The sequence below is a fragment of the Lampetra planeri genome, chromosome 31 (assembly GCF_965212315.1).
Source record: "Lampetra planeri chromosome 31, kcLamPlan1.2.h2, whole genome shotgun sequence".
NCBI lineage: Eukaryota > Metazoa > Chordata > Hyperoartia > Petromyzontiformes > Petromyzontidae > Lampetra > Lampetra planeri.
The window spans coordinates 11,711,327-11,732,954 of NC_136137.1; the positions used below are offsets into that span (position 1 = coordinate 11,711,327).

Genomic DNA, 21,628 nt, shown 5'->3' on the forward strand with positions numbered 1-21,628 from the left:
ACTCTCTCCCCTCTGGGTGTCTCAGTGAGACTCTCTCCCCTCTGGGTGTCTCAGTGAGACTCTCCCCCCTCTGTGTGTCTCAGTAGAGACTCTCTCCCCTCTGGGTGTCTCAGCAGAGACTCTGTCCCCTCTGGGTGTCTCAGTGAGACTCTCCCCCCTCTGGGTGTCTCAGTGAGACTCTCCCCCCTCTGTCTCAGTAGAGACTCTCTCCCCTCTGGGTCTCTCAGTGAGACTCTCTCCCCTCTGGGTGTCTCAGTGAGACTCTCCCCCCTCTGGGTGTCTCAGTGAGACTCTCTCCCCTCTGGGTGTCTCAGCAGAGACTCTCTCCCCTCTGGGTGTCTCAGCAGAGACTCTCTCCCCTCTGGGTGTCTCAGTGAGACTCTCTCCCCTCTGGGTGTCTCAGTGAGACTCTCTCCCCTCTGGGTGTCTCAGTAGAGACTCTCTCCCCTCTGGGTGTCTCAGCAGAGACACCCTCCCCTCTGGGTGTCTCAGCAGAGATTCTCCCCAATCTGGGTGTCTCAGCAGAGACACCCTCCCCTCTGTGTGTCTCAGCAGAGACTCTCCCCTCTGGGTGTCTCAGCAGAGACTCTCTCCCCTCTGTGTGTCTCAGCAGATACTCTCTCCCCTCTGGGTGTCTCAGTGAGACTCTCCCCTCTGGGTGTCTCAGCAGAGACTCTCTCCCCTCTGGGTGTCTCAGCAGAGACACCCTCTCCTCTGGGTGTCTCAGTGAGACTCTCTCCCCTCTGGGTGTCTCAGCAGAGACTCTCTCCCCTCTGGGTGTCTCAGCAGAGACTCTCTCCCTTCTGGGTCTCTCAGTGAGACTCTCCCCTCTGTGTGTCTCAGTAGAGACTCTCTCCCCTCTGGGTGTCTCAGTGAGACTCTCCCCGCTCTGGGTGTCTCAGCAGAGACGCTCCCCCCTCTGGGGGTCTCAGTAGAGACTCTCCCCCCTCTGGGTGTCTCAGTCAGACTCTCTCCCCTCTGTGTCTCTCAGTAGAGACTCTCCCCCCTCTGGGGGTCTCAGTATAGACTCTCTCCCCTCTGGGTGTCTCAGTCAGACTCTCTCCCCTCTGTGTCTCTCAGCAGAGACACCCTCCCCTTTGGGTGTCTCAGCAGAGACTCTCTCCCCTCTGGGTGTCTCAGCAGAGACTCTCTCCCCTCTGGGTGTCTCAGTGAGACTCTCTCCCCTCTGTGTCTCAGCAGAGACTCTCTCCCCTCTGGGTGTCTCAGCAGAGACTCTCCCCCCTCTGGGTGTCTCAGCAGAGACTCTCTCCCCTCTGGGTGACTCAGTGAGACTCTCTCCCCTCTGGGTGACTCAGTGAGACTCTCTCCCCTCTGGGTGTCTTAGTGGATACACTCTCCCCTCTGGGTGTCTCAGCAGAGACTCTCCCCCCTCTGGGTGTCTCAGCAGAGACTCTCCCCCCTCTGGGTGTCTCAGCAGAGACTCTCTCCCCTCTGTGTCTCTCAGTAGAGACTCTCTCCCCTCTGGGTGACTCAGCAGAGACTCTCTCCCCTCTGTGTCTCTCAGCAGAGACTCTCTCCCCTCTGGGTGTCTCAACAGAGTGTGAGCGCAGGCGTAGGTAAGAGGGTCTTGTTTAAATTACTTCAAAATGTGTTTTCATCTTTCAAAAAATTTACTAAAAGCCTGTGTCGGATAGCACGTAAGAGATGATAAGCGATGGTATAGATGATAAGTGATGGTGTTAATGACGATTTGAGATGGTGATGATGATGATAAGAGATGGTGAAGGCAGCCACTGATGTGGAGTCGATGGCAGGGCTGCTGCCTCCCATCGGTTCTGCAGGCGAGGGCTGTCAGCGGGCGCCATCGCTGCTCTGTTTCAGTTCTTGCGCACGATGGGAGCAGCAGCAGCATCAGCGATGCGGTGCAGGGGCTCGAGTATGCCAATGTCGAGCTCTGCTGCTGCTGCTGCTGGCCACGACGAGAGGGCTTCATCAGAGAGAGTTCGCGTCGGTTCTTCCTGCACCTATTGCAGGGCTGCAGACCGCGGTGGTTCACCATGCGTGGTCAGGAGTTCGCACTCCCCCGTGGCTTGCGTCTTCAATGTTCCATTCGTGTGGTGGACGTGCGCATCGGTCTGTTGATGTCCTGATGCGGTTGATGGTCCCACGCTGTCTTCGAGGAGGAATGTCAAAGCCAGGAGGTGCGATGATGTTTGGGTCTCGAATGAGGAGGCGGTTATTGTGGACATCCGCGCGATTCCACTCTGTTCACCGGCGTTCTTGGAGCGAGGCGCTGTATACATCTACATGAGTAAGATCTGGGTTAGATTCTAGGAGGGAAGCAGAGTGATCCCAGAAGGAGCCGACGGCGATCCACGTGGCGAGGCCTTGGCCCGCGGGTAGCCCGTCACTGGCAAGGAAACTCCCTCGCAGTCTGCAGAATGCCCGACGGAACAGCGAGCCAGGGGATTGGTGTCCGGTGCACATCGCCTTACAGTTCTGTGTGTGGAGCGCAGTGACTCTACCAGTCAGCAGCACGTCAGCGTCCTTGGGGGCATTGCACGGTCTCCGTGACGGCACGGCGGTTTGATCTTCGCTGGAAACGACATCCGCGAGTTGCATCGCTGTGTCGCGATCTCTGGGCTCACGGCTCCGTCGCTGAAGCGTGCGTATGTGCGTCCATCCACGTGTGCCTCCTCGTGTCCGCGCGTGTTTTGTGTGCCCGAGTTCGATACCCACTCACGACCCAATAACGGCGAATATCCGAACTGGGTCTGGGCCTCCCCGAGGTGGATCTCGGCCTTAAATGAGTACCTGGTGCGGTGTGGCCGGGCGTGATGCTGACCACCCACCCACCCCTCCCTCGCGTGCCGTGCCGGTCTTCGTAGGCGCTGCTCGCCAACACCGCTTGCAACCAGCAACCGAGTGAAGGCCACGCGTGGCGCGGGGGGTCTTTGTGCGCTGTGCGCGTCCCTGCAGGCGTGGAGGATGAGATGGCGCTGGTGCTGGAGCTGAGCCGGCGCGAGCAGCAGCAGCAGCAGCAGGGGGGCGAAGGGGGGCCCCAGGCGATCGCGGGGGACGGGGCCCCCCAGGCTCGCCGCACGGAGCGCACGCAGAGCTGCCCCTCCGAGTACTTCTACGTGTCGGACAGCGACGAGGACGACGAGGAGATGCAGCTCGCCATGGCCTACAGCCTCTCCGAGCAGGAGGCGCGGCGCACGGGTGAGGAGGAGGCGGCGGCGGCCGGTCGGGGCGAGCGCCGTTAACGAGGAGGAGCGGCGCCTGCGAGAGCCCCCGGGGGGCGGCGCATGGCGGCGCACGGCGGCGTGGGTTCGGCCAGAGACCGCGACCGGCCCCGCCTTTGTCTTGCTAAGTGGCGATGTTTTACGCATAGCACCAGGTACTCGTTTCAGGCCGAGTAGACCTAGGGGAGGCCCAGGACCGATTTAGTCGTCGCCGGTGTTGCTGACCGCGAGCGGGAATTGAACTCGGGTCGCCGGTTTCGTAGCGCAGAACGCTAACCGCTACCGCGCCCCCTCGCACAACAAAGATAAAGATCCCCTGTATAGCCATAACAGACTGTTGGGGTGCGTGCTGTTAGCGAGTAGCAGCACCTGTGAAGGCCGGCACGGCACACTCTCCCGTCTTCGCACTCTGCACGTACTCCTCCACTCGCGCTCTCAAGGCAACGTTACGAAACCATCTACACCACGTTTCCTTCACGCGAATCTGGCGATATTGGTTGGGAAATCATTCCGCCGTACCCCAGTGGGGCTCGTTCCAGTCACTGGCCGTGCAGAACGCTCGCACACGCACACACACGAGTATTTGACTGCATCAAAATGGGCGCAGTTGTTGAAGGAAGCTGCCAAGTTCGGTGCAAGTGTCCCCGCGCTCTGCCCTTGACGCTGAGCCCTGCCCCCCGTGTGTCGCTCCGCAGGTGTGGTGTGAGCCTGGGCCAGCGTGGACGCCTCCTCGTCTCCTCCTCCTCTGCGTCGCCTCCTCCTCCTCCTCGTATTTATTCTCGACCCCACAAGCGCGCGCAACCCCAGGACCCCTTGCCAACCCCCCTCCCCCTGCCCCCACTAGTGGATGGTGCACCCCTGCGACCCCCGCGACCCCGCTGACCCCTGCTCGCCCCCCCCCCCTCCACTCTGTGGCGTGGCCCCAGGTTCGCACCATTGCCAGACGTGGAGATTGAGATCCCCGCGAGTAACGCCGCCACTTTTTGCGCGATGTTCACGGCTTCAGATCCGCAAGCGTCTTGTTGGGTCGGTCCACGTGGCGACCTCGCCGGGCAGTAGGCGGCCGCCGGACGTGAGGCCTCGTTCGCACTTCGTGATTCGCACTTCCTGGACCTCGCCCTGAACATGCCTGGCGCAGTTTCGCGTGAAACGTCCGTCGATCTAAGCACTAAATTTGGCTGTGACAATTGGTCTCTAACCCACTGGGTGAGTAAGTTAGTGAGCGAGTGTTTGGGTGGGTGAGTGAGTGAGTGGGTGAGTGAGTGGGTGAGTGAGTGAGCAAGCGAGTGGGTGAGTGTGTGAGCAAGCGAGTGGGTGAGTAAGCTAATGAGTGAGTGGGTGAGTGGGTGAGTGAGCTAATGAGTGAGCGAGTGGGTGAGTGAGCGAGTGGGTGAGTGAGCGAGTAGGTGAGTGGGTGAGCGAACGAGTGGATGAGTTAGTGGGTGAGCGAGCTTATGAGTGAGCGAGTGGGTGAGTGAGCGAGTAGGTGAGTGGGTGAGCGAACGAGTGGATGAGTTAGTGGGTGAGCGAGCTAATGAGTGAGCGAGTGGGTGAGTGAGCGAGTAGGTGAGTGGGTGAGCGAACGAGTGGATGAGTTAGTGGGTGAGCGAGCTAATGAGTGAGCGAGTGGGTGAGTGAGCGAGTAGGTGAGTGGGTGACCGAACGAGTGGATGAGTTAGTGGGTGAGCGAGCTAATGAGTGAGCAAGTGGGTGAGTGAGCGAGTAGGTGAGTGAGCGAGTAGGTGAGTGGGTGAGCGAACGAGTGGATGAGTTAGTGGGTGAGCGAGCTTATGAGTGAGCGAGTGGGTGAGTGAGCGAGTAGGTGAGTGGGTGAGCGAACGAGTGGATGAGTTAGTGGGTGAGCGAGCTAATGAGTGAGCGAGTGGGTGAGTGAGCGAGTAGGTGAGTGGGTGAGCGAACGAGTGGATGAGTTAGTGGGTGAGCGAGCTAATGAGTGAGCGAGTGGGTGAGTGAGCGAGTAGGTGAGTGGGTGACCGAACGAATGGATGAGTTAGTGGGTGAGCGAGCTAATGAGTGAGCGAGTAGGTGAGTGAGCGAGTAGGTGAGTGGGTGAGCGAACGAGTGGATGAGCAGGCGAGCGAGCGAGTGGGTGAGTGAGCAGGCGAGCGAGCGGGTGAGTGAGCAGGCGAGCGAGCGGGTGAGTGAGCAGGCGAGCGAGCGGGTGAGTGAGCGGATGAGAGAGCGAGCGGGTGAGTGAGCGGATGAGAGACTGAGCGGGTGAGTGAGCGGATGAGAGAGCGAGCGGGTGAGTGAGCGGATGAGAGAGCGAGCGGGTGACTGAGCGGATGAGAGAGCGAGCGGGTGAGCAAGCGAGTGGGTGAGTGAGCGGGTGAGCAAGTGAGTGGGTGAGTGAGCTAGCGAGTTAGGTGAGATGAGTGAGCGAGTGAGTAGGTGAGTGAATGGGTGAGTGGGTGAGTAAGCTAGCTAGTGGATGAGTGAGTGGGTGAGTGAGCTAATGAGTGAGCGAGTGGGTGAGTGAGCGAGTAGGTTGGTGGGTGAGGGAACGAGTGGATGAGTGAATGGGTGAGCGAGCGAGTGGATGAGTGAGCAGGTGAGCGAGCAAGTGGGTGAGTGAGCGGATGAGAGAGCGAACGGGTGGGCGAGCGAGTGTTTGGTTGAGTGAACGAGCAAGCTGAAACAGCGACGATCGATGGGCTCTTCGCCAAATGCCCGCACACCCACGTGACTATTCAATTTGTTTGGCCGCGCGTCGGGCGGCGGGCGGGGGTTCTTGCATGACACAAATTTGTTTCGCGATCAACATTACGCGTGAACTAACCCGAAATAAAACCGATGACGAATCGCGACAGTGGGGCCGCGCAAAGCTGCCGGGCCACGCGACTACAACAGCGGCCGGCAGCTTTATTCCCGCGGCCCCTTTGCCCTCGATTCGTCTCCGCGGACGGCAAGCGGCGCACTTCGACTCGTCGTGGCCGCCGTCGTCGTCGCCACGACTGACGGCGGCTGCCGCGTGCGGCGACTTTGGCTGCCATCGGCCCGGATGAGGTGACACGCGCGGGGGAGCGGGGGGTCAACGGGCGTCACGGCCCGCGCGATTAACAATTGAACTGCAGCACGGTGGAATTTATGTTGCATGTGGAGAGGTCCCGAGGTGTTTGACAACGGAAAAAACTAAACTGGAGCTATTTATCTCTGAAGGTAAACGACACTCGACACTCTCGCCCCGCCCCCTGCCTGAGTTATTGTACGCATTTTTCTAATTTGACATTTCTCAAATGTTTCGTTGCGTAGCCTGCGAGTCCACACTCGCGCGCGTCTCGATCTTCGTGCCTGGCTTGGGTCAACTCATTGGCCTGGGGCCGTGCAGGCCCGAGGGCAGGGTTGGGGGCACGGTCTGGGGAGTCCCACGCCTCTGCTGCGTGGTGACCCCACCTTGCTGTCGCTAGCCGAGTCGGGTGGCAGCAGGAACCGAGTCGTGGTTACCGCTGCTGCCGGGTGTGCCACTCGACTGCAGCCACAGCCCAGTCGTCGGTCTCGGTGAGACGCTGCGCGAGCCGCGGTGACGATGGCCCCCGGGGCGCTTCACGGTCTAAGCGGTGCCCCCCCCCCACCCCCCCCACCCCATCGTGCGTGTGGTTCACTTGGCGCCGCTGAGGCCGCGGCTTATTATAGCTCGGCCTCCTCCATTGACGGGGGGGGGGGGGGGGTAGCCGGAGAGAATCAAAGCCATCGCGAGCCAGGGTCCACTGCCCCCCACCCAGCGTGGAGGGCAGGATTCCCCAAACTCCAGTCCTTGCGAATCCCCCCCCCCCCGCTCACCTGCAACGCTGCTGCGTCTTTCCGCGTATATCAATCGACTCCTCCCGATTCGAAACTAAAAACTATCAAACAGTTTTTGTCTTGTACCAGGTAAGGACCCACTTCAGCTGTACAGCTCTTTCTCAGAACCGATCTGGCCGCTCCACGAAGTGGCTTGTCACGTGGAAATGTTTAGCAACCAAATACTCTAAACGTGTGTTTCTAAATGTGGAGGGAAAAACCGGAGGACCCAGAGACAAGTCCATGTGATCACGGGGAGAGAGAGACACGCAAACTCCAAATATACAGTAGCAGGCGTCAAGATCAGGATGGAACCCACGACCTCCTGCATACCAGGCGAGGTAGTTAACATCTCCTAGCCACTGTGGCGCCCCACAAATCAACTCGTTGCACGCATGGAATCGGCTCCGTTGACGCAGCGCTCGTCGCTGAGCGCATCGCGTGGGTCGGGGAGCGAGTTCATTCGAATGTGGAGGAGCCCGTTGGTGGACGTGGAAAGACGGAGTGGGGTCGTGGGTCTTGAGGATTGGAGTTTCGGAAACCGTGGCGTCGGGATAACCTCTCATCTGGTAACTGCAGGCGTATCTTACCCCCACCACCCCATCGCTTCCCCCATTTCCCCACGAGCCCTCCGTGAATCCAGCTCGGCGATGAGCACCGAGCCGCCCTGGACCCTGCTCGCAAAGCCCCGGAGCGGAGCACCCAGCCCCCGGAGCCGGAGTTCGCACCCCCCCCCCCCCTCGATTGATCTCCTTCGGTGGCGGAACTCGCGCAGAGAGCCGCGCGCGTTGAGGCGGTGACCCATGCCGTCGCCAGACCCCCTGCCCCCAACGCGAATCCTTCAACCCCAACTCGAGCCATAATCCCACCGTCAACACTTACCCCGAGTCCGATCTGCTCCACACCCCGAAAGCAAATCAACAATCTGGTCCTAACCCCACCTGTCCCCGAGCGATAACTCTGGCCGTAGACCCAAACCCCCCACCCCATGACACCGACCTCAACAGCCACTCCAGCCAGAGTCCGAGCCCCCCACGGTGACCACCACAGCTCCTATCGTCACCGCCATCGTCGTCACCACCACCACCACCACCATCGTTATGATTATTATTGTAATTGTTTAGGATTTACTGTGTTTGAAGTATGCGAAGCTTCTTTAAGGCTGCTATATTGTAATGAGAATTGCAACTGAAATTTAAAATACGAAATGTACTCGAGAGGATCGCGTCCCTGGTGTTGTTGTGTCCGGGAGTGGGCTGGGCACACAAGGCGCCACGCGCCCACCGGCTGGCACCACCCACGACGGCTTCTACACTGCCATGCACCCCCCCCCCACCACACAGGAGACACGGCAGTGCACGTGGGCTGCAGCAGAGCACGCACAGGAGAGAAGCGTCGACATTGCAACTTCGACCAGTGCGCCGTCTGGGTGTGAGAGTGGGGAGGGGGGCACAGGTGGCGGTGTGGATCTGCCAGTCATCTCAGTCCGTCAACCCATGGCACCTGGGTCTGCCCCGTGACCTCCTGTTGGCAAGCTTTCGACACTTCACGTGGCCTCAGTGCACCTGGCCTGGCACAGGCGCCGGAGTGATGTCACCTCCACTTCGTGGTGAATGGCGAGTGTTGTTGTTGTGGGGTGATGCACGGTTAGCGCACTTACGCCATGAATCCAGCGACCCGAGTTCAATTCCCGCCCATGGCCACCAACACCGGTGACGATTATCTGAACCCGTCCTGGGTCTCCCCTAGGTCGACTCAGTCTCAAATTTTCTAGTGCGCTGTGGAAACATCGCCACTCGGGAGACAAAGGCGGCCGAGCGTGGTGCTGACCACCCGCCCTCTCATGTGCCCTGCCGGCCATCGTAGGTGCTCGCTAATGGCACTTTCCACAAGCGTCTGTTCAGGCTATGAGGTTTGCTGTTTTGGTGTGCGAGTGGCTGGTGTACGGCCATAATGGGGGAATTGCTAAAGGAAAATGGAAGGGTGCTGTGGACGCCAGAAACGATAACCAAAAGCAAGTTTTACCGAGGCACGAAACCTCGTGTGGGCATACGGGGTGTTTGTGGCAGATGGTACCATACACTCCACTTGTACCGTACTGGCGATCGTGCTGTCCGTGCAGAACATCCCGGGGAACTCTGCAGTAAACCTCGCTCGTGCGGAGAGCCACTTAAAAGGGATATATCTCAGCAGTGGTTCTTTGATGTCACCTTCCACGGGCCGTTCTCCCGACACAGGGCAATGCACTGCTCCACTGGAGTTCCGAATGTGCGGTTCGTAACGACATCAACTCGTAACGCCGCGCGAACGCCGCCACACGATATCCGCTGCTCGCTCTCGTAGAGAGGGGATGACTCAGAGGCGCCGCCAGGAGGAGGAACCACATACGGGGAGCGGGAAGGCAGCAGCAGCAGCCACGCGACGAGGAGCCGGCGCTACCAACAATCGCCCAAGCTCCCCAGTCCTCTATATATGAAGGTGTTATCGGCCAATTAGCGAGTGTTTATACACGTGGCAGGTAATTATCAGAGCACCCGGAGAAAACCCACTCGTGCACAGGGGACAACACTCTATCCCATGCAGACGTCCTCGGGAAGGGAGTTTCACAACATGTGTGCGTGATCCACCAACCCTCGCTGCCTCCACAGAGCTGGACTCCAGGCAAGGCAAGTGCTAATCGCACCTCCGATTAGCACGGTTGGCGACGTACGGTGACGTTCAACGTACACACACGTACAGCCGCCCGGCTCCAGTGGCATAACGCCGTTCGGGCAACTGCAATAGACTTGGGGAATCTCGTTAAATTCCTATGAAATCCGCTAACACAGTTTACACTCCGCGCTCCCGCTCTGCTTGGGCACCAACTGCTTCCGTGAAGCCATTGAGGATCCGTCAGCTCAACACGTCGGCTTCCGCGACCAATTTCCATCCCGACTCATTGCCTGATGAAGCTGGTTGTTGTAATCGCCAGCGACACGTCACAGTACACGAATTGTAAATGTCGTGGGTTTACTGTCCAACACCGGTGTAACAAAGTCGTAACTGATTAGCACGTTTTGTTTACGGGACAAACCTTCCTAATTGGTCATGGTGGCGGGTTTTACGACACATTCATATTTATGCGATCTAACCCAAAAAAACCTGTAAGAGGATCCATCACCTCTCCAAAGATACCCTGCGTAGCCTTCAAAAGACTGCCAGGGCAAGTGCTGTTCGCGAGCGCCTATGAACGGCGGCACAGCACACGAGGGGGTGGGTGACCAGCACCACGTTCGTGCCACCTTTGTCTCCCTGCTATTGTTTTACGCACCATGCCCAGGTACTCATTTAAGGCCGAGTTGACCTCGGGGAGGCCACAGGACCTGTTAAAATATTTACCAATGTTATTGGTCGCGAACAGGAATCGAACTCGGGTCGCTGGGTTCGTAGCGGAGCACGCTAACTGCTGCGCCGCCGCTCCCCACGCCTATCTCCCAACACACGGCGTGCGTCGCTCCACACGGACAAATACGCAGGTCTCCATTGCGAGGGGAACAAGTCGCGGACATTTATTAGGGCTGTGGAGGTGGACACTGGGAGAGAGTTTGACGCAGTCGCTCGCAGCAAGTGACCCACCCACGGGCCCCCCCACGGCCCCTCCCCTCCACCATGGCCCCCATACCCACGGCCCCTCCCCCGGTCACTGCTGCCCATTCTGGTCTCTTTGAAACCGCTCCAGAAACTCGAGGTAGATGGCCTTCTGGGGCGGGGACGCGGGGACGAAGTGGCCTGGGGACAGAGACGGGCAGAGTCCTCACTCAGCCGAGGAGGTCAGAGGGCACAGGTTCACGTCCTGGTGCGCAATCGGCTTATCTGAACCTCACCGCCCCTATCATCGCCATCATCATGGTCATCAGCATCAATCACTGATCATAATCAACCTTCAATCACTGATTATCATCACCATCAATCACTGATCATCACCAATCACTGATCATCACCAATCACTGATCATCACCAATCACTGATCATCATCACCACCAATCACTTGTCATCACCATCGATCATCACTATCAATCACTGACCATCGTCTTCACCATCATCACCATCATTGATCACCATCAATGATCACCGTCAATTCGCACCAGCCACTCCGTGCAGCAGAGTTGATGTGCACAAGGGGAGGGATCAGATTCAGGGTTTGGTAAGAGTGGTGCGCAGTGAGGGCAAGTGGGTGGTGAGTGAAGGCGCGTCGTGAGTGTGTGAATGTGGGCAGTGGTGAGCGTGTCACTCCACACCTCCTGTCTGGGTGCACGTGGCTGAAGTGAGGGTGTAAGTCACCTCATTGCGTGAATAACGATGTGTGTTGACCGCCCAGATGTGTGAGTGGGGGTACGTGTGTGTGTAGCAGTTAGCGCGTTGTGCTTAGAACCCGGCGATCCGAGTTCGATTCCCGCTCACAGCCAACACCAGTGACGATTATCTGAATCTGTCATGGGCCTCTCCTAGGTCGACTCAGCTTCAAATGAGTACCTGGTGTGGTGTGGAAACATCACCACGTTCCAGCCTGCATAGGTTCACGCTAACAGCACTTGTCCCAACAGTCTGTTCAGGCTACACGGGGGATCTCTGTTGTTATTTGTTTGTGTGCCAGTGTGATTGTGAGTGGTCATCATTAAGGACCTTCATGATCGTGGTCAAAGCCATTCCCTGTTCACCACGGGGTGCGACAGGGATGTCCTCTCGCCCCTACACTATTTAACATCTTCTCTTACCATGTGGTTCGATAAACTTTCCATCTGGTACAGATATAATGGAAGGCTGATCGATGCCCAAGTGCAGTCATGTTACGCGGATGACCTGGTAATTGCTGCTCAATTACCAGAGGGGTTGGGGCCACTATTGCGGAACTTGGAGTGCGCTACTGAAAGGTGGGGACATACCATCAGCCCCACCAAAACTAAACACCTGCCTGGCTATTTTGTGTCATAGAATGCTCCACCCCATCCACTCCCCATGAGTGATGGGGCATTCGTGGAGAAATGTTCGTACCTGGGCAGTGTGCCTATAACCAGCTCCAGTGTGGCAATGTAAGTCTCACTCGGTCGAGTGGCATGGGCTTTTTTCCTTATCAGCACCGACCTTATTACAGACCAATTCAGACCTTCTTGGTCACTCTGTGCCCTTATAAATCTCAACCTTCATCTTACAAAGTCCCATCACAAGGGATAAACACAAAAATGTTAGTTTGCCCGTATTGAAACGGCTGTACGCCATATGGACCTGAAAACTCAATTTCCCTTTACAAGAATACAGGTAAACAATATGGGTTGACAGCTATGCATAGTTGTGCCCTCTATGTTTGCGAAACATGGATCCCTTTAAAGGAACATCTGTGCCGTTTTGAAACATTCAGGCTGGCCTGCACCTATGATTCATCCTGGGTTTAACCGGACTGGATTGAGCTCACAGTCACATCAGTGAGCTCTTCCACCAGCCGAGGCTGCGTTGGCTGGGTCACGTCGCCCGCATGCCCAGCCACAACTTACCAATGCAGGGGACTAAACGGGCACGACACGGGCCAGAGAAGAAATGGAGTAATGCGGTACAAAAGGATTTGGAGCTGTGTGGAGTTGCCAATGACCGTTACCAGCGGTGTCAAGATCGGCCTCTTTGGAGGAGGCTCTTGAAGGACGCTACTGTTGAGTTCGAGGCAGTCGCCGTCCAACAACAACGGAGGGCAGAGGAGCAACGCTCACAACAACGAACAGAGCGCTGGGCAGCAAGTTGGCACAATGGATGGAGAGCACAATTAGTGCATCTGCCACCCATCTCCATCAACCCACAGCACTTGGATCTGTTCCGTGACCTAAAAGCGATCCTTCCTTCAACACTTCACGTGATCTCAAAGTGCACCTAGGTTGGCACAAGTGCTGTGCGCACATTACTGGTGAATGGCGGTTGTTGTTTACTTCCTGAGTGTAAGCGCATGTGATGAGTGTGAGTGTTGTGAGCGAGAAAGCGAGCGAGCGCGGAACAAGTTTGCCCCCCCTGCTGGATGAGCTCACTCGCGTGACGGTGAGCGAGTGCGGGGATGAGTGAGTGGGTGAGTGAGCGAGTTGCGGGGATGAGTGAGTGGGTAAGTGAGCGAGTGAGTGAGTGAGCAAGTGGGTGAGCAGGTTAGCAAGGTACCTACTGGTTGGACGAGCTCGCTGGCATGCGAGTGGGTGGGCGAGTGGGCGAGTGAGCGAGCGAGCGGATGAGCAAGCGAGCGGGTGAGCGGGTTAGCAAGGTACCTCCTGGTTGGACGAGCTTGCTGGCGTGCGAGTGAATGAGTGGGTGGGTGAGTGAGCGAGCGAGCGGGTGAGTGGGTTAGCGAGCGAGGTACCCCCTGGATGGACGAGCTCGCTGGCGTGCGAGTATCCCTGCTGCAGCTCGGCGCTGCGCTGGTGGGCGATGACGCGGTCCGTGAGGCCGCGCACGTGCAGGCTGGGCGTGGGGACAGCGCCGCCAGCGTACGCGCCCCTGTGCTCCGTGGAGCTGCTCCGGAAGCCGGACACCAGCACCGCGAAGCCAAACGAGAAGCGCGCGTCTGGCACCATGCCGGGGGGAGGGAGGGGTAGTAGTGGTAGTGATGGTGGGGGTGATGGTATTTGTGGCGCTGGTGGTGATGGTAGTGGTGTTGGTAATGGTACTGATGGTGCTCGTGATGGTAGTGGTGGTGGTGATGGAAGTGGTGATGGTGGTGGTGCTGGTGGTATTGGTGGTGAAGGTTAGTGGGGGTGCTGGTGGTGATGGTAGTGGTGGTGATGGTAGTGGTGTTGATGGTAGTTGTGGTAGTGGTAGTGATGGTAGTGGTGCTGATGGTAGTGCTGTTGATGGTAGTGCTGGTGGTAGTGGTAGTGGAGGTGATGTTAGTGGTGATGGTAGTGGTAGTGGTGGTAGTGGTATTGGTGCTGGTGGTGGTGACGGTAGCGGTGGTGATTGTTCACCATTATCCCTCTGCATGGCGAGGATGAGAGAAGCCATTGAGGCTCCTTGACTGAAGCCCAAAATTCCTGATGAGGAGGAGGAGGGGTGGGAGGGGGAGGAGGACGAAGAGGAGTCAGGACACACTCCAACTTCCACTACACTGGGACCGGTTACTGGTTACCGGTTAACAACCCTAAGGGAGACATCGATAGGGAGGTCCGGAGGCGAGCGACGGCGAACGAATGGACAGACACGCGTGCCAGTTAACTGTACGCAAAGGGCTGTGGGGGGTGCAGGGAGGGTGCAGCGGCCAGAGACGGAGAGGCCTGCAGGGCTGCACCGTGGAAGAGGCACCCCGAGAGAAATGTGCAGAGTGCACGAGCGACACGGGCGGCGTGGAGAGAGAGACGGAGGGAGAGGTGCCGAGAGTGTGGAGACGCCGAGAGTCGCACAGAGCAACGTGCGGAGATGCGATGGGGCGCCGGACGCACCACAAACCCAGCGACCCGAGTTTTACTCCCGGCCGTGGCGAACACTCGGTGGCGAGTGATATCTGAAGCGGCCCTGCTACCCCCCCCACCGTCACCATTTGCCAAACCGCACTGACCAGAGCGGTGAAGTATGGTCATACAACCCTGATGACCGACACGGCACGGGGAGATGCTTCATGCAGGTTTGTATTGACACACAGAGAGGGAGACGTGTGTCAATACAAAGATGTAGAGAGATGTACATGCAGCAAGATGCACAGAGAGATGGTGGTAGTGGTGGTGGTGGTGATGTGTGTAGAGGTGGCGTTGATGATAGAGGAGGAGGTGGTGATGGTAGAAGAGGAGGTGATAGTACAAGAGGTGGTGATGGTAAAGGAGGTGGTGATGGTAGATGAGGTGATGATGGTAGAGGTGGTGATGGTAGAGGAGGTGATGATGGTAGAGGAGGTGGTGATGGTAGAGGAGGTGGTGATGGTAGAGGAGGTGATGATGGTAGAGGAGGTGATGGTAGAGGAGGTGATGATGGTAGAGGAGGTGGTGATGGTAGAGGAGGTGGTGATGTTAAAGGAGGTGGTGATGGTAGAGGAGGTGGTGATGTTAAAGGAGGTGATGATGGTAGAGGAGGTGGTGGTGGTAGAGGAGGTGGTGATGGTAGAGGAGGTGATGATGGTAAAGGAGGTGATGATGGTAAAGGAGGTGATGATGGTAGAGGAGGTGGTGGTGGTAGAGGAGGTGGTGATGGTAGAGGAGGTGATGATGGTAGAGGAGGTGATGGTAGAGGAGGTGATGATGGTAGAGGAGGTGGTGATGGTAGAGGAGGTGGTGATGGTAGAGGAGGTGATGATGGTAGAGGAGGTGGTGATGGTAAAGGAGGTGGTGATGGTAGAGGAGGTGGTGATGGTAGAGGAGGTGATGATGGTAGAGGAGGTGGTGATGGTAGAGGAGGTGATGATGGTAGAGGAGGTGATGATGGTAGAGGAGGTGGTGATGGTAGAGGAGGTGATGATGGTAAAGGAGGTGGTGATGGTAGAGGAGGTGGTGATGGTAGAGGAGGTGATGGTAGAGGAGGTGATGATGGTAGAGGTGGTGATGGTAGAGGAGGTGATGATGGTAAAGGAGGTGGTGATGGTAGAGGAGGTGGTGATGGTAGAGGAGGTGGTGATGGTAGAGGAGGTGGTGATGGTAGAGAAGGTGATGGTAGAGGAGATGATGATGGTAGAGGAGGTGATGATGGTAGAGGAGGTGATGATGGTAGAGGAGGTGGTGATGGTAGAGAAGGTGATGATGGTAGAGGAGGTGGTGATGGTAGAGGAGGTGATGATGGTAAAGGAGGTGGTGATGGTAGAGGAGGTGATGATGGTAAAGGAGGTGATGATGGTAGAGGAGGTGGTGGTGGTAGAGGAGGTGGTGATGGTAGAGGAGGTGATGATGGTAGAGGAGGTGATGGTAGAGGAGGTGATGATGGTAGAGGAGGTGGTGATGGTAGAGGAGGTGATGATGGTAGAGGAGGTGGTGATGGTAAAGGAGGTGGTGATGGTAGAGGAGGTGGTGATGGTAGAGGAGGTGATGATGGTAGAGGAGGTGGTGATGGTAGAGGAGGTGGTGATGTTAAAGGAGGTGATGATGGTAGAGGAGGTGGTGGTAGAGGAGGTGGTGATGGTAGAGGAGGTGATGATGGTAGAGGAGGTGATGGTAGAGGAGGTGATGATGGTAGAGGAGGTGGTGATGGTAGAGGAGGTGATGATGGTAGAGGAGGTGGTGATGGTAAAGGAGGTGGTGATGGTAGAGGAGGTGGTGATGGTAGAGGAGGTGATGATGGTAGAGGAGGTGGTGATGGTAGAGGAGGTGATGATGGTAGAGGAGGTGATGATGGTAGAGGAGGTGGTGATGGTAGAGGAGGTGATGATGGTAAAGGAGGTGGTGATGGTAGAGGATGTGGTGATGGTAGAGGAGGTGATGGTAGAGGAGGTGATGATGGTAGAGGAGGTGGTGATGGTAGAGGAGGTGATGATGGTAAAGGAGGTGGTGATGGTAGAGGAGGTGGTGATGGTAGAGGAGGTGGTGATGGTAGAGAAGGTGATGGTAGAGAAGGTGATGGTAGAGGAGGTGATGATGGTAGAGGAGGTGATGATGGTAGAGGAGGTGATGATGGTAGAGGAGGTGGTGATGGTAGAGAAGGTGATGGTAGAGGAGATGATGATGGTAGAGGAGATGATGATGGTAGAGGAGGTGATGATGGTAGAGGAGGTGGTGATGGTAGAGGAGGTGATGATGGTAAAGGAGGTGGTGATGGTAGAGGAGGTGGTGATGGTAGAGGAGGTGGTGATGGTAGAGGAGGTGGTGATGGTAGAGAAGGTGATGGTAGAGGAGATGATGATGGTAGAGGAGGTGATGATGGTAGAGGAGGTGATGATGGTAGAGGAGGTGGTGATGGTAGAGAAGGTGATGATGGTAGAGGAGGTGGTGATGGTAGAGGAGGTGATGATGGTAAAGGAGGTGGTGATGGTAGAGGAGGTGATGATGGTAAAGGAGGTGATGATGGTAGAGGAGGTGGTGGTGGTAGAGGAGGTGGTGATGGTAGAGGAGGTGATGATGGTAGAGGAGGTGATGGTAGAGGAGGTGATGATGGTAGAGGAGGTGGTGATGGTAGAGGAGGTGATGATGGTAGAGGAGGTGGTGATGGTAAAGGAGGTGGTGATGGTAGAGGAGGTGGTGATGGTAGAGGAGGTGATGATGGTAGAGGAGGTGGTGATGGTAGAGGAGGTGGTGATGTTAAAGGAGGTGATGATGGTAGAGGAGGTGGTGGTAGAGGAGGTGGTGATGGTAGAGGAGGTGATGATGGTAGAGGAGGTGATGGTAGAGGAGGTGATGATGGTAGAGGAGGTGGTGATGGTAGAGGAGGTGATGATGGTAGAGGAGGTGGTGATGGTAAAGGAGGTGGTGATGGTAGAGGAGGTGGTGATGGTAGAGGAGGTGATGATGGTAGAGGAGGTGGTGATGGTAGAGGAGGTGATGATGGTAGAGGAGGTGATGATGGTAGAGGAGGTGGTGATGGTAGAGGAGGTGATGATGGTAAAGGAGGTGGTGATGGTAGAGGAGGTGGTGATGGTAGAGGAGGTGATGGTAGAGGAGGTGATGATGGTAGAGGAGGTGGTGATGGTAGAGGAGGTGATGATGGTAAAGGAGGTGGTGATGGTAGAGGAGGTGGTGATGGTAGAGGAGGTGGTGATGGTAGAGAAGGTGATGGTAGAGAAGGTGATGGTAGAGGAGGTGATGATGGTAGAGGAGGTGATGATGGTAGAGGAGGTGATGATGGTAGAGGAGGTGGTGATGGTAGAGAAGGTGATGGTAGAGGAGATGATGATGGTAGAGGAGATGATGATGGTAGAGGAGGTGATGATGGTAGAGGAGGTGGTGATGGTAGAGAAGGTGATGGTAGAGGAGGTGATGATGGTAGAGGAGGTGATGATGGTAGAGGAGGTGGTGATGGTAGAGAAGGTGATGGTAGAGGAGATGATGATGGTAGAGGAGGTGATGATGGTAGAGGAGGTGATGATGGTAGAGGAGGTGGTGATGGTAGAGGAGGTGATGATGGTAGAGGAGGTGGTGATGGTAGAGGAGGTGATGATGGTAAAGGAGGTGGTGATGGTAGAGGAGGTGGTGATGGTAGAGGAGGTGGTGATGGTAGAGAAGGTGATGGTAGAGGAGGTGATGATGGTAGAGGAGGTGATGATGGTAGAGGAGGTGATGATGGTAGAGGAGGTGGTGATGGTAGAGAAGGTGATGGTAGAGGAGATGATGATGGTAGAGGAGGTGATGATGGTAGAGGAGGTGGTGATGGTAGAGAAGGTGATGGTAGAGGAGGTGATGATGGTAGAGGAGGTGATGATGGTAGAGGAGGTGGTGATGGTAGAGAAGGTGATGGTAGAGGAGATGATGATGGTAGAGGAGGTGATGATGGTAGAGGAGGTGATGATGGTAGAGGAGGTGGTGATGGTAGAGAAGGTGATGGTAGAGGAGGTGATGATGGTAGAGGAGGTGATGATGGTAGAGGAGGTGGTGATGGTAGAGAAGGTGATGGTAGAGGAGATGATGATGGTAGAGGAGGTGATGATGGTAGAGGAGGTGATGATGGTAGAGGAGGTGGTGATGGTAGAGGAGGTGATGATGGTAGAGGAGGTGGTGATGGTAGAGGAGGTGATGATGGTAAAGGAGGTGGTGATGGTAGAGGAGGTGGTGATGGTAGAGGAGGTGGTGATGGTAGAGGAGGTGATGATGGTAGAGGAGGTGATGATGGTAGAGGAGGTGATGATGGTAGAGGAGGTGGTGATGGTAGAGAAGGTGATGGTAGAGGAGATGATGATGGTAGAGGAGGTGATGATGGTAGAGGAGGTGGTGATGGTAGAGAAGGTGATGGTAGAGGAGGTGATGATGGTAGAGGAGGTGATGATGGTAGAGGAGGTGGTGATGGTAGAGAAGGTGATGGTAGAGGAGATGATGATGGTAGAGGAGGTGATGATGGTAGAGGAGGTGATGATGGTAGAGGAGGTGGTGGTGGCGGCGTCGTGGTGCTCACCGTGGAAGGGCCCCAGCTCGGTGAGGGTGCGTGCGATCGCGAGCACCGAATCGTCGAAGCCGACGCTCAACGCGGAGGCCGCTGTGGAGTCGAAGAGGCGCTCGCCCGGCGCGGCCCGGGCCGGGTCCACGGTGAACCACCAGGCCCGCTGGTCTGCACCGCACCACACACCGCATCACACCACACCGCATGACACCACACCACGCATCGAACCACACATCGCAAAATGCACCAAACCACGCACCGCACCGAACCACAGAACGCAACACACATCACATCGCTCCACACATCACATCGCACCACACACCATACCGCACCACACACCGCATCACACCACACCACGCACCGAACCACACACCACATCACACCACACCGCATCACACCGCACCACACATCACAAAATGCACCAAACTATCTTCTTAGGTTCTTTCGGTAAAGTCACGTAGAAAGTAAAATAAAATAAAAACAAAAATCACGACGTTTCGGAGGCAACACAAGTCTCCGTCATCAGGTGGGACCGTCACAGCCAGATTAGCTGTATCACATCGCTCCACACATCACATCGCTCCACACACAATACCGCACCACACACCGCACCACACACCGCACCACACACCGCACCACACCACACACTGCACCGCCCCCTCACACTGCACCACACACCGCATCGCTCCACGCCGTGCACACCACACACCCCACCGGACACACCGCGCACATAACAGCCGCCATTCGCCACTAAGTGGCAGAGACGTCACCATGACGCTTGTGCCAGGCTAGGTGCACCTTGAGGCCACGTGATTTGTCGAATGCTCACTGCTGACAGCAAGTCACGAGACAGACCAAGGTGCCATGGGTTGATTGGCAGATGCACCACCTGTGCCCCCTACTGTGCCAACTTTGTTTTAGCTGTCCCTTGACCGTGTGTGCGTACTGCTTGTGTGTGCCGTGTGTGTGTACCGTGTGTGTGTGTGTACAATGTGTGTGTACTGCGTGCATGTACCGTGTGTGTGTACTGCTCCTGTGTGCCTTGTGTGTGTGTACTATGTGTGTATACTGCGTGTAGGTACCGTGTGTGCCTTGTGTGCGTGCGAGGGCTGGGCGCGTTCCTCACCGTCTGTGTGAGTGTCTCCGTCTCCACCCGCCGCCTCCTCCTCCTCCCTCTGGGCTGGGATCACGTTTGGAGCTGAAATGTAAACTGCAGTACACACAGACACACAAGACAAAGATCCCCCTATAGCCTTAACAGACAAATGGGGCAAGTGCTGCGAGCGATCACCTTTGAAGGCTGGAACGGCACGCGCAGGGAGCGGGTGGCCAGCGCTACGCTCCATCGTCTTCGTCTCCCCAGTGGCGATGTTTGCACACCGCACAAGGGACTCATTCGAGGCTGAGTTGACCGAAGGGAGGCCCAGGACCGGTTCAGATAATCGTCACTGGTGTTGGTCGTGAGAGGGAATCGAACTCAGGTCGCCATGTTCGTGGCGCAGCGCGCTGCTAACTGCTACACTCCCGCTCCCACTAAATTCATTCGCCGTGGCTCCTGTGCCCGGCTAGGTGCACCACCCGCGTTGCACAGCACGGGAAGGGGAGTAGAGTGCAGGGGGGGGAGGGTGAGGGATGGGAGAAGAGAAAGGGGAAAGTAGAGGGATGGGAGCAGAAGAGAACGCGTGGGGAGTGAGAGGGCAGGGGCAGGAAGAGGAGCGGAGGGGTGCACGAGAGACGGGGAGAGGGAGGAGGAGGCTACACGAGGGCTTCGATGCTGCTGCTGCTGCTGGAGGAGGAGGAGTGGCATCTGTTTTCACAGTGGGCGGGGAGAGGGGGAGAGGTTCAGAGTGGGGTGCTCCACAGGAGTCAATCTGTGTGTAGTCCGAATCACAGAAAGGGCGATTATCGCTATGTAGATTGCAATTGAGTAATTTTCGATGCAATTTGTCAAATCTGGAAATAATTCAGACCCTGACGCTGGCCACACAATGGCCTACTCTTGCGAACGACGTCACGTGATTTTTTGACGTCTGCCGTAAAGCAGACGGTGCGTGGTATCATCGCTGTTATTACGCGCACCGCTGTAATAACCAGGGCGGCCGCTCGATTCTAAACCATGAACCCACGCGGCCAGCGCGCTGCCGCTGGTGAGGGCCGCTGCATGGTGACAGCGGTAGCGGCAGTGGCAGGCACTACCGCCGGCGGAGTCCGCGGTGCCGCCCCGTGCCGCTGGTACCCTCACCCAGCTCTGCGTGCTTCTTCAGGATCTTGCGCAGGGAGCCCGTGCGGTCCCGGAAGGTCTTGCCATTCTGCCTGCTCGCAGACACGGATTGGCGCGTCACCGGAAACACCACGACCACCGCGACTGGCACGAACCACCTGCCGGGAGCGCCGCTCCGAAAGCCCGCGGCTCCCCTTTGCCACAGACACCTGCCGCCTGCGGGGGGGGATCGGCGCCTTCGCCGATAATCGCTCCCAGGCGTGAGCCCAGTGGGTTTTTGACAGCACGTCCATCCGCGGAGATATACGGGACGGGATGGGATCACGCACAGGTGCTGGATGGATCGTCCCATCCAGCACCTCGCCTGGTACACAGAAGGTCGTGGGTTCCATCCCGA

The 21,628-nt window shown here is 56.9% G+C and overlaps 2 protein-coding genes across 13 annotated transcripts in view; one reads left to right on the plus strand and one right to left on the minus strand.

The window, feature by feature from the left end:
• Positions 1-8,224, plus strand: part of LOC144729228 (dnaJ homolog subfamily B member 6-B-like) — a 64,603-nt gene extending 56,379 nt beyond the window's left edge. For both annotated transcript variants that reach the window (XM_078609321.1, XM_078609320.1), the window contains exons 9-10: positions 2,941-3,183; positions 3,902-8,224. In XM_078609321.1, coding sequence (XP_078465447.1) covers positions 2,941-3,183; positions 3,902-3,912 — 254 coding nt within the window. In that variant the 3' untranslated portion in view covers positions 3,913-8,224. The remainder of the gene's footprint in view (positions 1-2,940; positions 3,184-3,901) is intronic.
• The window catches only part of OVCA2 (OVCA2 serine hydrolase domain containing), a 37,193-nt gene that overhangs the window by 11,726 nt on the left and 3,839 nt on the right, over positions 1-21,628 (minus strand). For 4 of the 11 annotated variants that reach the window (XR_013587658.1, XR_013587657.1, XR_013587656.1 and 1 more), the window contains exons 2-5: positions 20,137-20,220; positions 19,026-19,178; positions 13,979-14,044; positions 13,375-13,578 (exon numbers count right to left, since the gene is read on the minus strand). Coding sequence is in view for 8 of the 11 variants with exons in the window: in XM_078609311.1 (XP_078465437.1) it covers positions 13,375-13,578; positions 13,979-14,044; positions 19,026-19,178; positions 20,137-20,220 (507 nt within the window). In the remaining 3 variants the exon portion in view is untranslated. Of the gene's footprint in view, positions 1-10,002; positions 10,776-13,374; positions 13,579-13,978; positions 14,045-19,025; positions 19,179-20,136; positions 20,221-21,252; positions 21,324-21,628 lie in introns of those variants that run through there. The other 7 variants (XM_078609313.1, XM_078609312.1, XM_078609315.1 and 4 more) reach the window with 4 other exon arrangements.